Source organism: Lithobates pipiens, unplaced genomic scaffold (genome assembly GCF_037356315.1).
Source record: "Lithobates pipiens isolate NorthernLeopardFrog02 unplaced genomic scaffold, aLitPip1_a1.2 Scaffold_18, whole genome shotgun sequence".
Taxonomy (NCBI): Eukaryota; Metazoa; Chordata; class Amphibia; order Anura; family Ranidae; genus Lithobates; species Lithobates pipiens.
The window spans coordinates 619,481,203-619,494,351 of record NW_027507758.1 but is presented as its reverse complement, the minus strand read 5'-3'; the positions used below and the strand labels follow the sequence as shown (position 1 = coordinate 619,494,351).

Sequence of the window (13,149 nt, the reverse complement as noted above, 5' to 3'; positions counted from 1 at the left end):
TGTTTGTTACAATGAATATTTTGTTATATACTCAGAGTGGAAACCTCAGGGATTATAATATTGTTGTTAAAGAAGAGTATGAAGAAGAGCATGAGGAGTATGGAGTGATGGAGGAGCTTTCTGAAGGACACAAGGATCTCTACAATGACATTATGATGAAGTCAACTGATACCAGAAACCCACCAGAGAGCTGTCCCCATTCTCTGTATTCCTGGGATTCCACACAGGAAGGTCACACCATCCCCCACCATCATCAGGTAGGTGGAGTTGAGGGTCTGAAACATAAAGTGATTGATTGAACATTCTGACATGTGCAGACAAAGTGTGGACAAGATGATATTTTCTATGTGATTTCACATCATAAATACTTCTATTTTACAGATGTTAACTTCTGCCATTCTGTTGGTTTAGGGTGAAGATATGAAGAACATAAAAGTTGAGGGTGAAGTAGAAGAGACGTATGTGAGCGATGGTCAGCAATATACAGAGGAGGCTGCAATGAAAAAGACATTCAAAGAGGAGGACACAGGTGAGCAATAATATATTTCTCTGTTATCTCTGTTCTGTACACTGATTGGTCCAGAGTAGGGCGGGAGATGAGTTATATTAACCAGCCAATAATAGGTTGATAATAGTCTGATACTCGTGTAAGCAGGTGCTTACTGTTGCTGTTGATAAATTAGATAGGTATTATAGGGTGCCCAGGTGGGAAGGGGTTAACTTGGGTTCTGCCTCTTTCTGGGCTATGCCATCCACCCTGTGCTGCTTGTAAAGATTGTGGGGAAGGCTCTGCTCGGAGAGAATCTGCCTTGGCCAAATGAGAAGATCAAGAGGCGTGCCATGAATATGTAACCGCGAGCAAACCTGCATAGCGCCCTCTAAGTGAATCCACCTGACTAGGACTCTTCCAGAACCATGAACTATTACCTGGGAAGGTATGCTCTGTGCAGCCTGAGACTAGTTTGTAAGGTTGGCACTGTTGTTGCACCTTGGACTGTAATGTTGAAGTATATCCAGTAGAGTTGTTAACTTCTCAAACACCTGGTCTGAAGTTACTACAAAGAGGTGCATGGTGGTACATGGCATATAGCAAAGAACAGGGCCTGGTATGCACGCCAGTACCAGCGAGGGCAATGGGTTCTCTGCATAGTGAAAGAAGGGGTACACTGTTCCCTCCCTAATGGTTGGTGCTCCAGCTACTGGGACCAAATCTGCATGGCAGAAGGAACCTCAGGGACCTAGCTGGGGGTGCAGAAAAGTTCATTTAGTCAGGGCATGCACATAGGAGGCAATATTAGAGTGCTGCCACTCCAGGCAAGTGATCGGAAAGATCCAAGATGACTCTCCTTCATTTGTGCCTGCCCGGCTCCCTATGGTAATAACTGGAAACAAAGAAGTGGCTGCACACCGAAGGAAGATTCCGATCAATAACAGTACTTAATTTCATCATGACAGACAATTAGACAGCACCGTGGACATGAATCGTTGATGCGTTTCATACAATGAAATGAATAAGAACGTTGTGGTGTTAAACACGTGAAAACTTATGTCCACAATACTGTGCTATTGTCTGTCATGATGGAATGAAGTACCGCTATTGATGCAGCCACTTCTTTGTGCATACAGGAGGTTAGCGCTGTTATGTGGTAGAACCTGTACTCCATCACCAGGAGCGAGGTGATGGGAGGGCTGGACTGATGCAATGGAACACAAGCTCAGCAGTGTTCCTTTTAAAATGTCACATTCCTAGAAACAAGTGTGTGGTATCATAGGACAAACTGGTTCACAGAAATGAGCCTCAACTTATGGTACAGCTTCACCAGGAGTACAGCTCACTTCTATCCGGGGGTGGTGCCTTAATGTTGAATGCCCATGAACGGAGCCTCACCTGTTCTGGGCATTAATTAGTGCGTACACCAGGGGTAGAGGAGAGAGAGAGGAGGCTCCAAATTGCACCGATTTGGAAAAGACTCTTTCACTATTTTTGGCGATTCCATGTGCGCCTTGCATTGATATCGGTGCATGAAGTCTCACTGACTGGGGGCTTTGAAACTGCGAGGAAGTAGCATGATTTCAAAGCCACATTCGGTGTTAACCAAGGCTAAAGGCCCTTTGACTGAAAGTGGGAAGCATCTCCACTATTTGGAACATCTGCTCACTCAAGTCTACCTGATCCAGATGGAAACTTGATTTAAGTGAGTGAATCCTCTCGTATATAACGATCATGTTTTTTCCAGGACACACCATCGAGGAACCCTCAAAGGAGCGTCTCACTTTATCTCCAAGTTATAAAATGGAAGATGAAGACAACACAAGAGATTGTGCAGGAGAAAAGACAATGAGCTCAGCTATGTCTGGTGGACTTCACAGTGTGGATAGACTATTGAATTCCTCTGACTCTGAGCAACCTCGTACTGTGAGGGTTGGTGTCGGAATTCAGGGGGAGGAGACATTTTCCTGTCCTGAATGTGGGGAAAGTTTTAGCTCTGAATTAAGTCTTACTGTACATCAGAGATCTCACACGGGTGAGAAGCTTCATTCCTGTTCTGAGTGCGGGAAATGTTTCCTTCTTAAATCTGAATTTGTAATACATTGCAGATCTCACGTGAGTAAGAAACCAGTTTCCTGCCTTGAGTGTGGGAAATGTTTTACAAAGAAATCAGACCTTGTTAGACATCTGAGAACTCACACAGGGGAGAAGCCGTATTCCTGCCCTCAGTGCGCAAAATGTTTTTCATGGAAATCAGACCTTGTTAGACATCAGAGGTTGCACACAGGGGAGAAGCTAAATTCCTGCCCTGAATGTGGGAAAGGTTTTATAAAGAAATCAGATGTTGTAAAACATCTGAGATCGCACACGGGGGAGAAGCCGTATTCTTGCCCCGAGTGTGCAAAATGTTTTTCGTGGAAATCGGACCTTGTTAGACATCAGAGATCTCACATGGGAGAGAAACAAAATTTTTGCTCTGAATGTGGGAAAAGTTTTTCAAAGAAATCAGTCCTTGTTAAACATCAGGTATTGCATACAGTTGAAAAGCCGCATTCCTGCACCGAATGTGGAAAATATTTTTCACATAAGACAAGCCTTATTAGACACCAGAGATTGCACACGGGGCAGAAGCCATATTCCTGCCCTGAATGTGGGAAATGTTTTACATGGAAGTCACAATTTGTTAGCCATCAGAGATCTCACACAAGGGAGAAGCCGTATTCTTGTCCTGAATGTGGAAAATGTTTTTCAGATAAATCACACCTTATTAGACATAAGAGAACTCACACTGGGGAGAAGCCTTATTCTTGCTCTGAATGTGGAAAATGTTTTTCAGCTAAATCAGACCTTGTTAGACATCAGAGATCTCACACAGGAGAGAAACAAAATTCTTGCCCCGAATGTGGAAAATGTTTTTCAGAGAAATCACACCTTGTTAGACATCAGATATCTCACATAGGGGAGAAGCCGTATTCTTGCCCTGAGTGCGGAAAATGTTTTTCAGTTAAACCACACCTTGTTAGACATCAGAGATCTCACACAGGGGAGAAGCCATATTCTTGCCCTGAGTGCAGAAAATGTTTTTCAGTTAAATCACACCTTATTAGACATCAGAGATCTCACACGGGGGAGAAGCCATATTCTTGCCCTGAGTGCAAGAAATGTTATTCACGGAAATCAGACCTTGTTATACATCAGAGATCTCACACGGGGGAGAAGCCGTATTCTTGCGCTGAGTGCAAGAAATGCTTTTCACGGAAATCACACCTTGTTATACATCAGAGATTCCACACAGGTGAGAAGCCGTATTCCTGCCCTGAGTGTTGGAAATGTTTTGCACGGAAATCAGTCCTTAATATACATCATAGAACTCACATGTTAATCTGAACCCTACTGAAGTCAATATCAATTCAGACCATTTTTAAGGCTAATAGGCAAGAGATTGTCAATGGGCATGGAGAGCTGGGCACTGCCCTAGGGGATAGCGAAATGTTTACCAGGAAACTACAGAACAGGGAGCCTAACATCAATAGTATGTAAGGTATTTGAAGGAATTCTATACAGAAATTTGTATGTGATTAAGGTTTCATAAGTGACAACCAATATGGATTTATGAAAGACCGTTCTTGTCAGACAAAGCTGTTATCATTCTAGGAATGTGTAAATGAGAAACTGAATGGTAGAAGTCCAGTGGACATAGTTTATCTAGATTTTGTAAATAAGCAGCAAATTGTGACTTTAAATGCCCCTCATGGAGTGAGGCCTACTTTAGCCTTGTGCGATCATCACCTGGGTGGCTGTTTCATTGTCCTATATCTGGGAGCTGCATCGCGTTCTGGGCACCCTCTCCCTCCTCTCTGCTTTGGTTGGATGTGGGGAGATTGAGCGGGCTTGTCCCATTACGCTTCGGCGCCACGCCCCCATGCCCCACGCATGATGCTCTTATGGGCGTTTCTGCGCTGGCATGTGTGTTGTGGGATCTTGGCTAACCTACGAAGGGGTGAACACGAGTGGGCGGTTCTGTCTCTCAGGTCTGTGAACCCCTCTTGTGTCATGCCCATGTGACGCTGGTATAGGGCCCCCTGGGTAGCTCAAGCACATATGAAATCTCCTTTTTGTGTTAGTCCGTCTGTATGGCAGCACCTTTCTCACACACCTTGTATCTGATATTGGTATTTGGTTTTCCCTGTTTTGTCAATAGGTAATTTTCCTTTATCCATATGTATAGTATTTTTGGGGGTTGGGCGCCATTCCTTTTCTCTTCCCCTTCTTCCAGAAAGTAGTATACTCTTTATTAATAGTATTTACTTATAGTTGATTTTTGTGTTTCACAGAAATAAAGCCCAAACAATCTACCAATTGTTTTTTTTCCGACACCGGAAACTCCCCCCCCCCCCCCCCCCGTACATCACTTAGTGTGGGACAATGTATGTGTGCTTGACTTGATGGGTCCAAATAGGGCCTCCTGGGTAGTTCAAGCACATATATATTTATCCATATGTTCAGTATTTTTGGTTTGGGCTCCATTTCTTTTCTTTCCCTTGTTTTTTTAGAAAGTAGTATGCTCTTTATTATGAGTATTTACGTATAGTTGATTTTTAAACTTCAAACTAAATGAGCCCAAACTATTTATCAATTGGATCTTTTCTAGGGCTATTACTGATAAAAAAATTTGTGTTTGATTCATCAATTTTTTTTTAAATCGATTAATCGACTAATTTTGATTAATTATAATGCACATACAGATCCAACTACTTTTAGCTGATCTCCTTGCATTGCAACTCTGCATAAGCCAGTGGTAAATGTGGTATACACTATATACAATCACACTAGTTAGTTTCCACAATCCATGACTTAACTTCACAGTTCACACATGTTTTAAATTCAAACTGTAGCACTGACGTAAGTCATTTTTTTTTCCACAGTAGCGAGACAATCCCTCCACCTTCGGTCTAACTAATCACTCTCACCTTAATGGCATGGACCCCTGTGCAAACAGGTTGTCATGCATGCGGGTATCAAAAGGGTTAACACGGACCATAAACTTCTCTTACAATCTCAGGTCATGGGTAGAAAGAAAAGATCTAAGTGCTCACCGCTTCAAGCGGAAGTAAACCCATCCATAAAACAGTTTAATTTCCGGGGCATGCCGGAAATGTAACACTCCCATTGGTTGTGCTCTCAATCAAACTGTTAAACCATCCAATAGCTGGTGTCATGACTGATCACATGTGCAGCATCATGGTAGTTTTATATTAAACAGAGGCAAAGATGGCAGCTTCCTTGGCTGAAAACGATAGGGGGGTTTACTTACACTTTAAGTATAAGATTTAATCTTACTACTCACTCACTACTCACATAAAGATGATAAAAACACAGCATGTAAAGCCGACAATCGTGTTAGTTTCGTAGGGCAGCAGCTGGTGGCGTCATGCGTAGCTCCTCCCCGTACACGTTACGTTCAATCAGAAACTTCAACGTCACCGGACTCCTCCTCCCTTCCCTTCGTTAACAGACGGAGGCACTTGGGGAAGGGGGGAGGAGTCCGGTGACATCACCGGATCTCCGGCGGAACTCCCTGAAGACCCAGGAAGTCGGGGGAGAGGTGAGTACCGGTCAAAAAAATTTTGATTGATCAAAAAAATTAACGATTAATCAAGGAATTTAATTTTAATTAATTTTCACAGCCCTAGTCTTTTCCAACACCCGAAATCCCCCTTGCACATCAAACAGTGTGGGACCGTGTGTGTGTGTGTGTGTGTGTGTGTGTGTGTGTGTATGTGTGTGCTTGACTCCCTTGTGGGTCCAATCTACCCCAGTTCCTGGTATAGGCAGCCACTAGGTTTGGGTCTCACAGGTTCCAGGTTTCATTCGTACGAGTGGGATAGCTTATTACTGTCTCTTACATATTATTTTATTAATTTTCCCTGCCTACACTTTATTATACTGGCTTATTTATATTTCTCTATTTATTTAGATGCATCCGCCCCTGAGGAAGTGGTTTTTAGCCTAGTAACATGTCTTGCATATCTGGATGCATCTTATGTCTTATATAGATGGTCTATTTGATTTTAGTCAGTTGGATTTATTATTATTATACCACTCTGTTCGAAAGTCACATAAATATGGAGGACGATATTTTATTCTACATGGTATAGTGTACTTTTATGCTATGATCTATTTCTAGGACAACGATCTTTAATGTATATATTTTTTGTATGTTTATCAATTGCTGTATTCAATATGAGACAGTTTTTCACTGTCCAGTAAATAAATACATATATGTTTTTATTATTGACTTATGCTTCATTTAATGTCATGTCAGCATCTGGATGGCTCTTCAGAGCGATCCAAAACAAAGCAACCTCTTGGCGTTAAAGCCCGCCCACCAAGAGGCCGGTCATGACTTAGCATGCAGTTGTCCTGCCTTTGGATTTCCTTACCTCCTTGCTGCAGTGTTTCTCCTAGTCCTCCCGATTCCTTCACACGTGTTGTTGGCTTCTGCACTCACCTATAGGCGTTGTCTGCTATTCTCTTGGTTTATATTTCCTTCCCTTCCATCACTTTCTGGTTCACCTCTCAGTTTGCTCCCCTATATATATGTAGCCATGCCCCCGTAGGGGTTGCTGAATGTAGTGGTTCACCTGTCACCCTACCCAGCCAGACATCCATCTCTCAGACACTCAAAGACATAGAACAGTCCATAGCTTTGTTTTTTCATTGAGGGGATTAAACTTGGATGGATTGGGAATTATGGGATGCCCGGAAAGATTCAGTGCAAACTTGCTCGGGACTTCTATATACTCTCCCGTATATATACACTCCAGTCTTCTTTCAAGCACAACTCTTGCTTAAGACCTCTTAGCCCTTGTGCACACGGTCGGACATTCCGACAACAAAATCCTTCGGATTTTGTCCGACGGATTTTGTCCGAAACTTGTGTTGCATACACACGGTCGGACAAAGTTGTCGGAAAATCCAATCGTTCGTAACGTGATGACGTTTGTTCGTTACGACGGGACTACGTTCAGGCTAGTAGCCAATAGCTTTGGTCTAGGAATTTGATCTGAGCATGCGTGGCACTTTGTCCGATCAGAAATTCTCTACAAACGATCAGACTAAGTCCGATTGGATCATGTTGTCAGACAATTTTATAGCCCGGCTCTAAAACGTTGTCGGTCGGATATTCCGACGGAAACAGTCCGATGGAGCCCACACACGGTCGGATTATCCGACAACATGGTCTGATCGGACATTTTCCATCGGAATGTCCGACCGTGTGTACAAGGGCTAATACTTCACTCCTCCAGCACTTCACTTGCTTCACACCATTTGTCCTCCAGCACTTCACTGCAGACTGTTACTCCTCCAGACTAATTAGCACCGCATGGTTAAGCCTGACACTAATTCAGCCAGACCTCAATGAACTGCCTTTTGCGGGCAGGGACCTCGGGCCTCTGTGGTGTAGAAATAGTTCAGGTGCTAACTGTCCTCTATTCAGCTGCCGATCCCAGAAAGCTCTCTTCGGGCCCTGCCAGCCAGCCCACCTGCAAAGACCTCTTTCCACTGCCCTTCCCACAGTCCTCTGTTCTGGTTCTGCACCCATCTCTCAAACTGCAATCTACCAGTAATTTCAGGCATGCCTCCCCAGTCCTCCCGACTGTGCTCACTCACCAGCCTTCTTGGGTGCAACCAGTTGTCCTCCCTGGAGACTCTTAGGCCCAATACACACTATTCGATTTTCTGCAGATTTTTCTCTTCAGATTTACCAAAACCATATAATATGAGGTCAAACCTTAATGCCGCGTACACACCACCGGACTTTCCGTCAGAATAAACTCTGACGGTCTTTCCGGCGGAGTTCTGACTGAATGGACTTGCCTACACACGATCGCACCAAAGACCATTCGTTTTGAACGCGATGACGTATGACGGGACTAGAAAAGGAAGTTCAGTAGCCAATAGCTGCCCTTGCGTCATATTTGGTCCGTCGGACTAGCAACCAGACGAACGGTTTTCCCAGTAGATTGACAGCAGCTCTCGGGTGGCCGAGAGACTTGAGCCATCGGTGGTGTTCGAATGCTCGATTCTCAGTGAAGAGGCGGCGTGGGACAGATGCAGCATCAGACCGATGCTGCATCTATCTACTGTAGGTAAGTATGATTATGAGAGAAAAAAATTCCCATACTTCTCTTTTAATTTGGCAAAAAAATCTTTATTTCTTCTTTATGTGACCACAGGGGTTCCCTTCATTGTAGTTTGCATCAAGGGGAGAGGATAGAGCGCTGCAGACTCCGTACATACATCCTTGTGGAAGTGTTTAGGGTTTTGGAGCTCACAACAATATTTGAGATACAAGTCCCTTCATTGGTGTCAATGGGATATAATAAGATCCATTGTTGGTGCCAATGGGGTAAATAAAAGTCCCATTGTTAGCGTAATGAGATAAGACCTACCATTAGTGTCACTGAGATAATATAAGCCCCATTGTTGGTGTCGGTGTCATAAAATAAGCCCCATTGTTTTTGTCAATGGGATAAAAAAAATCTGTTGTTGGTGTCACTGGGATAAAAAAAAGTACCATTGTTGGTGTCAGTGAGATAAAATATGACCTCAATGTAGGAGTCAGTGGGGTAGAATAAGTTTCATCATTGGTGTCAGTGGGATTAAATAAGTCCCATCAATGGTGTGAGATAAAATAAGCCCCATCGTTGGTTTCAAGGGAATAAAATAAGCCCCATCATTGGTGTCAGTGAAATAAAATAATCCCCATTGTTGGTGTTAATGACTGAAAAGTGGAACCCCAGTCAGGGGCGGACTGACCATATGGGTACTCGGGCACTGCCCGAGGGCCCCATGACACTAAGGGGCCCCATCAGGGTTGCCAGCCTCAATAAAGCCAGGGACAGTATGTAAAAATCTGTGTATTTTTAAAAATCCCAAGATTATAGCTGCTCCGCCTCTCCAGTACCTTTGTGTATTCTGTGTGTGTATACTGTGTGTCTGTGTGTGTATACTGTATGTGTGTATACTGTGTGGCCCCATAATCTATTGCCCAGGGCCCCCCATAATATCCTATTGCCTGGGGCCCTCCATAATCTCCTATTGCCCAGGGGCCCCATAATCTTCTCCTATTGCCCGGGGGCCACATAATCTCCTATTGCTCGGGGTCCCCATGAGTTGTCAGTCCACCCCTGACCCCAGTCCAGCATTGGGGGTCAGTGGAGGTATTTACCTGATCACACACTTCTGCTAATTCTCTGCTGATGTTGGAGTTATACTTTCACTGTCAGAAAGGAGATCACGGCTCCCAACAGTCTGGTTTAACCGCTTGTCGACCGTATAACAGATATATAGCAGCAAGGTGGCCCTGCTGCGCCAGATCACGTAGGGTAGGGGGCGCAAGCCCACTCCATGGGTGACCCGGCTCTACTGTGATTTTACACAGCAGATGTCGATCAGTGGGTGTCGGCCAATAGCTTACCTCTGGAACCCGCCGATCATCCGGAACACTCATAGGACAGGGCTCTGCCTATGTAAACCAGGCAGAGACCGGTCATATCACCAGAGAAGCAATGGCTTTACTTTCTCCCCGCAAAGCAGGACATTAAATCGATTACTTCCCCTAGTAAAAGCAGCACACTGTGTACACCAAAACACTGACTGGGCACACATTTAACCCTTTGATCACCCTAGGTGTTTAACCCCTTCTCAGCCAGTATCATTAGTACAGTATCAGTACAGTGACAGTGCATACTTTTAGCACTGATCACTGTATTGGTGTCCCTGGTTCTCAAAAAGGTTCAGTTAGTATCTGATTGTTCGCCGCAATATCACAGTCCTGTTTTAAGTCGCTGATCGCCGCCATTACTAGTAAGAAAAAAAAATATCCCATAATTTGTAGACGCTATAACTTTTTTTCCAAGCAATCAATATACGCTTATTGTGATTTTTTTTACCAAAAATATTTAGCAGAATACATATTGGCCTACATTTATTAAGTTTCACCTTGACTATTGCAACTCCCTTCTCATTGGCCTGCCTCTCCATAGGCTCCTCCCCTCTTCAGTCTATCATGAATGCTGCTGCCAAACTTATCCACCTTACCAACCGCTCAGCATCTGCCAACCCTCTTCTCCAATCCCTACACTGGCTCCCAATCACCCAGCGAATCAAATTCAAAATACTAACCACAAGTCCACAACATACAAAGGCATTCACAACTCTGCCCCCCGAGCTACATCACCAATCTGGTCTCCAAATATCATCCAAATTGTCCTCTCCACTCTTCTCAAGACCTCCTACTCTCAAGCTCTCTCGTCTCCTCCTCCCATGCTCGTCTCCAGGATTTCTCCAGAGCCGCTACCTCCACTGGTCCGGCTATACCCTACTCTTGCTACCTTCAGGCGATCCCTGGAAACTCATCTCTTCAGGAAAGCCGATCACATCTCCAACTAATCTCATACCACTTCCAACAGCTCATTCCCCACAGTTACAACCCTTTTCTACCACCTGCCCCACCCCATTAGATTGTAAGCTCTTCTGAGCAGGGCTCTCTTAATCCTCTTGTAGTTTATTGTATTGTAACTGTATTGTCTCCTTATTATATTGTAAAGTGCTGCGTAAACTGTTGGCGCTATATACATCCTGTATAATAATAATAATTTTTCCATTTTTTTTTATTGAATATGTTTTATAGCAGAAATTAAAAAAGATTTTTTTTTTGTTTTGTTTTGTTTATAACACAAAAAAATAAGCAAAATCTAAGACACTTGGAAACAATAACAAGGCTGTGTTCATAGTATGAGACATTTCTCAGGGGCTGCAGTTCCTCTGAGCGCCACAAGGTGGTCATCTCTATAGCCAGACAGAAAGTCTCTATGGAAGACAGGCAGGAAGTGATGTCAGATACAGACAGGAAGTGATGTCAGGTATAAATAGGAAGTGTCGGCGAGAGGTGAGTCGGTAGGAAGTAGAGAGAAGACATTGCTGGAAGTGGCAGTAGAGGAGGTAATAAGATCTTATTTTCTATTTACACCCAGTAACCCCCCCCGTCATGTCCGTCCTCTTCCTCCATAGTCGCTGTGATGTCTTTTATCTCCAGCAGATGATGATACACACATATATAGTGTGGAAACCTAGATTAACCCCTTTGGGGCAGAACATTTCCCCCACTTACGGGGCCAGAACTTTCTCTTCATGTTAGAGATGGGTCACCTTCTCACTGGAGATGAGATGAACATTCCTGGGTTGGGTTGGAGTGTTGTCCGGTGAACTTTAATCGTGTTCAGATGCCAAACCCAAACTCTATTTTCTGGTCTAATAGGCAAGGGGCGTGTCAAAAAATAGCATGGGGGGAGGGGGTTGGGCACTGCCCTGGGGAACATGTACCAATGTAAAATTCCATTTGGGCAGGAGCAGTGATTTGTTTTGATAAATGCTTCAAGTGAAATATTAAAAACATGTCCAATTCCTTTAAAAGAGAAATGAGGGAATGAAAAAAACCCCAGACATTTATACTCACAAAGATGGCTGCAGCATCGCAATCTAATGCTGTAGTTCTCTGCCGGCTCTACACCGAGAACTGAGAGATTAAAGGGGTTGTAAAGGTTTGTTTTTTATTTTCAAAATCGGTTCCTTTAAGCTAGTGCATTGTTGGTTCACTTACCTTTTCCTTAGATTTCCCTTCTAAATGTTTTTTTTCTTTGTCTGAATTTCTCACTTCCTGTTCCTCCTCAGTAAGCTGTTCAGTAAGCTGTTCTGGGAGACTAAAAAATGCTTGGATGATGGTGTGAAGTTTACTGAGGAGAAACAGGAAGTGAGAAATTCACACAAAGAAAAAAAAAACATTTAGAAGGGAAATCAAAGTAAAAGTTGAGTGAACCAACAATGCACTAGCTTAAAGGAACCTATTTCGAAAATAAAAAACAAAGCTTTACAACCCCTTTAAAGTGGTTGTAAACCCTTACAAACCACTTTGACCTACAGGTAAGCCTAGATTAAGGCTTACCTGTAGGTCCAAGCAATATCTCCTAAACCTATATGGTTTAGGAGATATTTGCCCGAAAACGGGCACCGCTGTCTACGGCGCATGCACCGTAGACAGCGGCGCACAGGCACACTGAGTGCGGCATTCTCAGCGTCGGAGCTGCCGCGCGCGTCGGCTCCCGTGCGCATGCGTGGAAGCTACGTCATGGCAGCTTCGACGAATGACAGCGGCGGAGCTGCGAGACCCCACCAACAAGATGGATGCGGCGGACTACAGGGGACAGCGGCGACTTCGCTGGCTCCTGTGTCAGGTAAGTGACACATAATGGACTACTATGCGATGCATAGTAGTCCATTATGCTTTGCCTTTGCAGGGAATGAAAGAGGAAGTAAACTCATCAGGGTTTACTTCCTCTTTAAAGAGCACTGTTCATTCAGCTCTGAAGTCTGCTCTGAGCAAAGGCTGCCAGTCGCCCGCCTTCTGCTCTGCCCCCTCCAGTGCTCACTGGAGCGCTGGGCTGCGGAGGGGACGAGATTGGCTGGCTCAGGCATTCAGTGGCATGCTAAGAGGCTGAGCTAGCTGCTGGTTAGGCATCTGGGCAGATCCCAACTAGGGATGCACCAAATGGGTTTTTTGGTGCCGAAACCGATACCGAAAATGAAAAATACAC

At 44.2% G+C, this 13,149-nt stretch overlaps 1 protein-coding gene across 1 annotated transcript in view; it reads left to right on the top strand.

Annotated features, from left to right (window-relative positions):
* The window catches only part of LOC143989523 (uncharacterized), an 89,935-nt gene that overhangs the window by 5,770 nt on the left and 71,016 nt on the right, over positions 1 to 13,149 (top strand). The window contains exons 7-9 of the mRNA XM_077489658.1: positions 36 to 257; positions 412 to 529; positions 2,238 to 3,867. Of these exons, the coding sequence (XP_077345784.1) occupies positions 36 to 257; positions 412 to 529; positions 2,238 to 3,867 (1,970 nt within the window). The remainder of the gene's footprint in view (positions 1 to 35; positions 258 to 411; positions 530 to 2,237; positions 3,868 to 13,149) is intronic.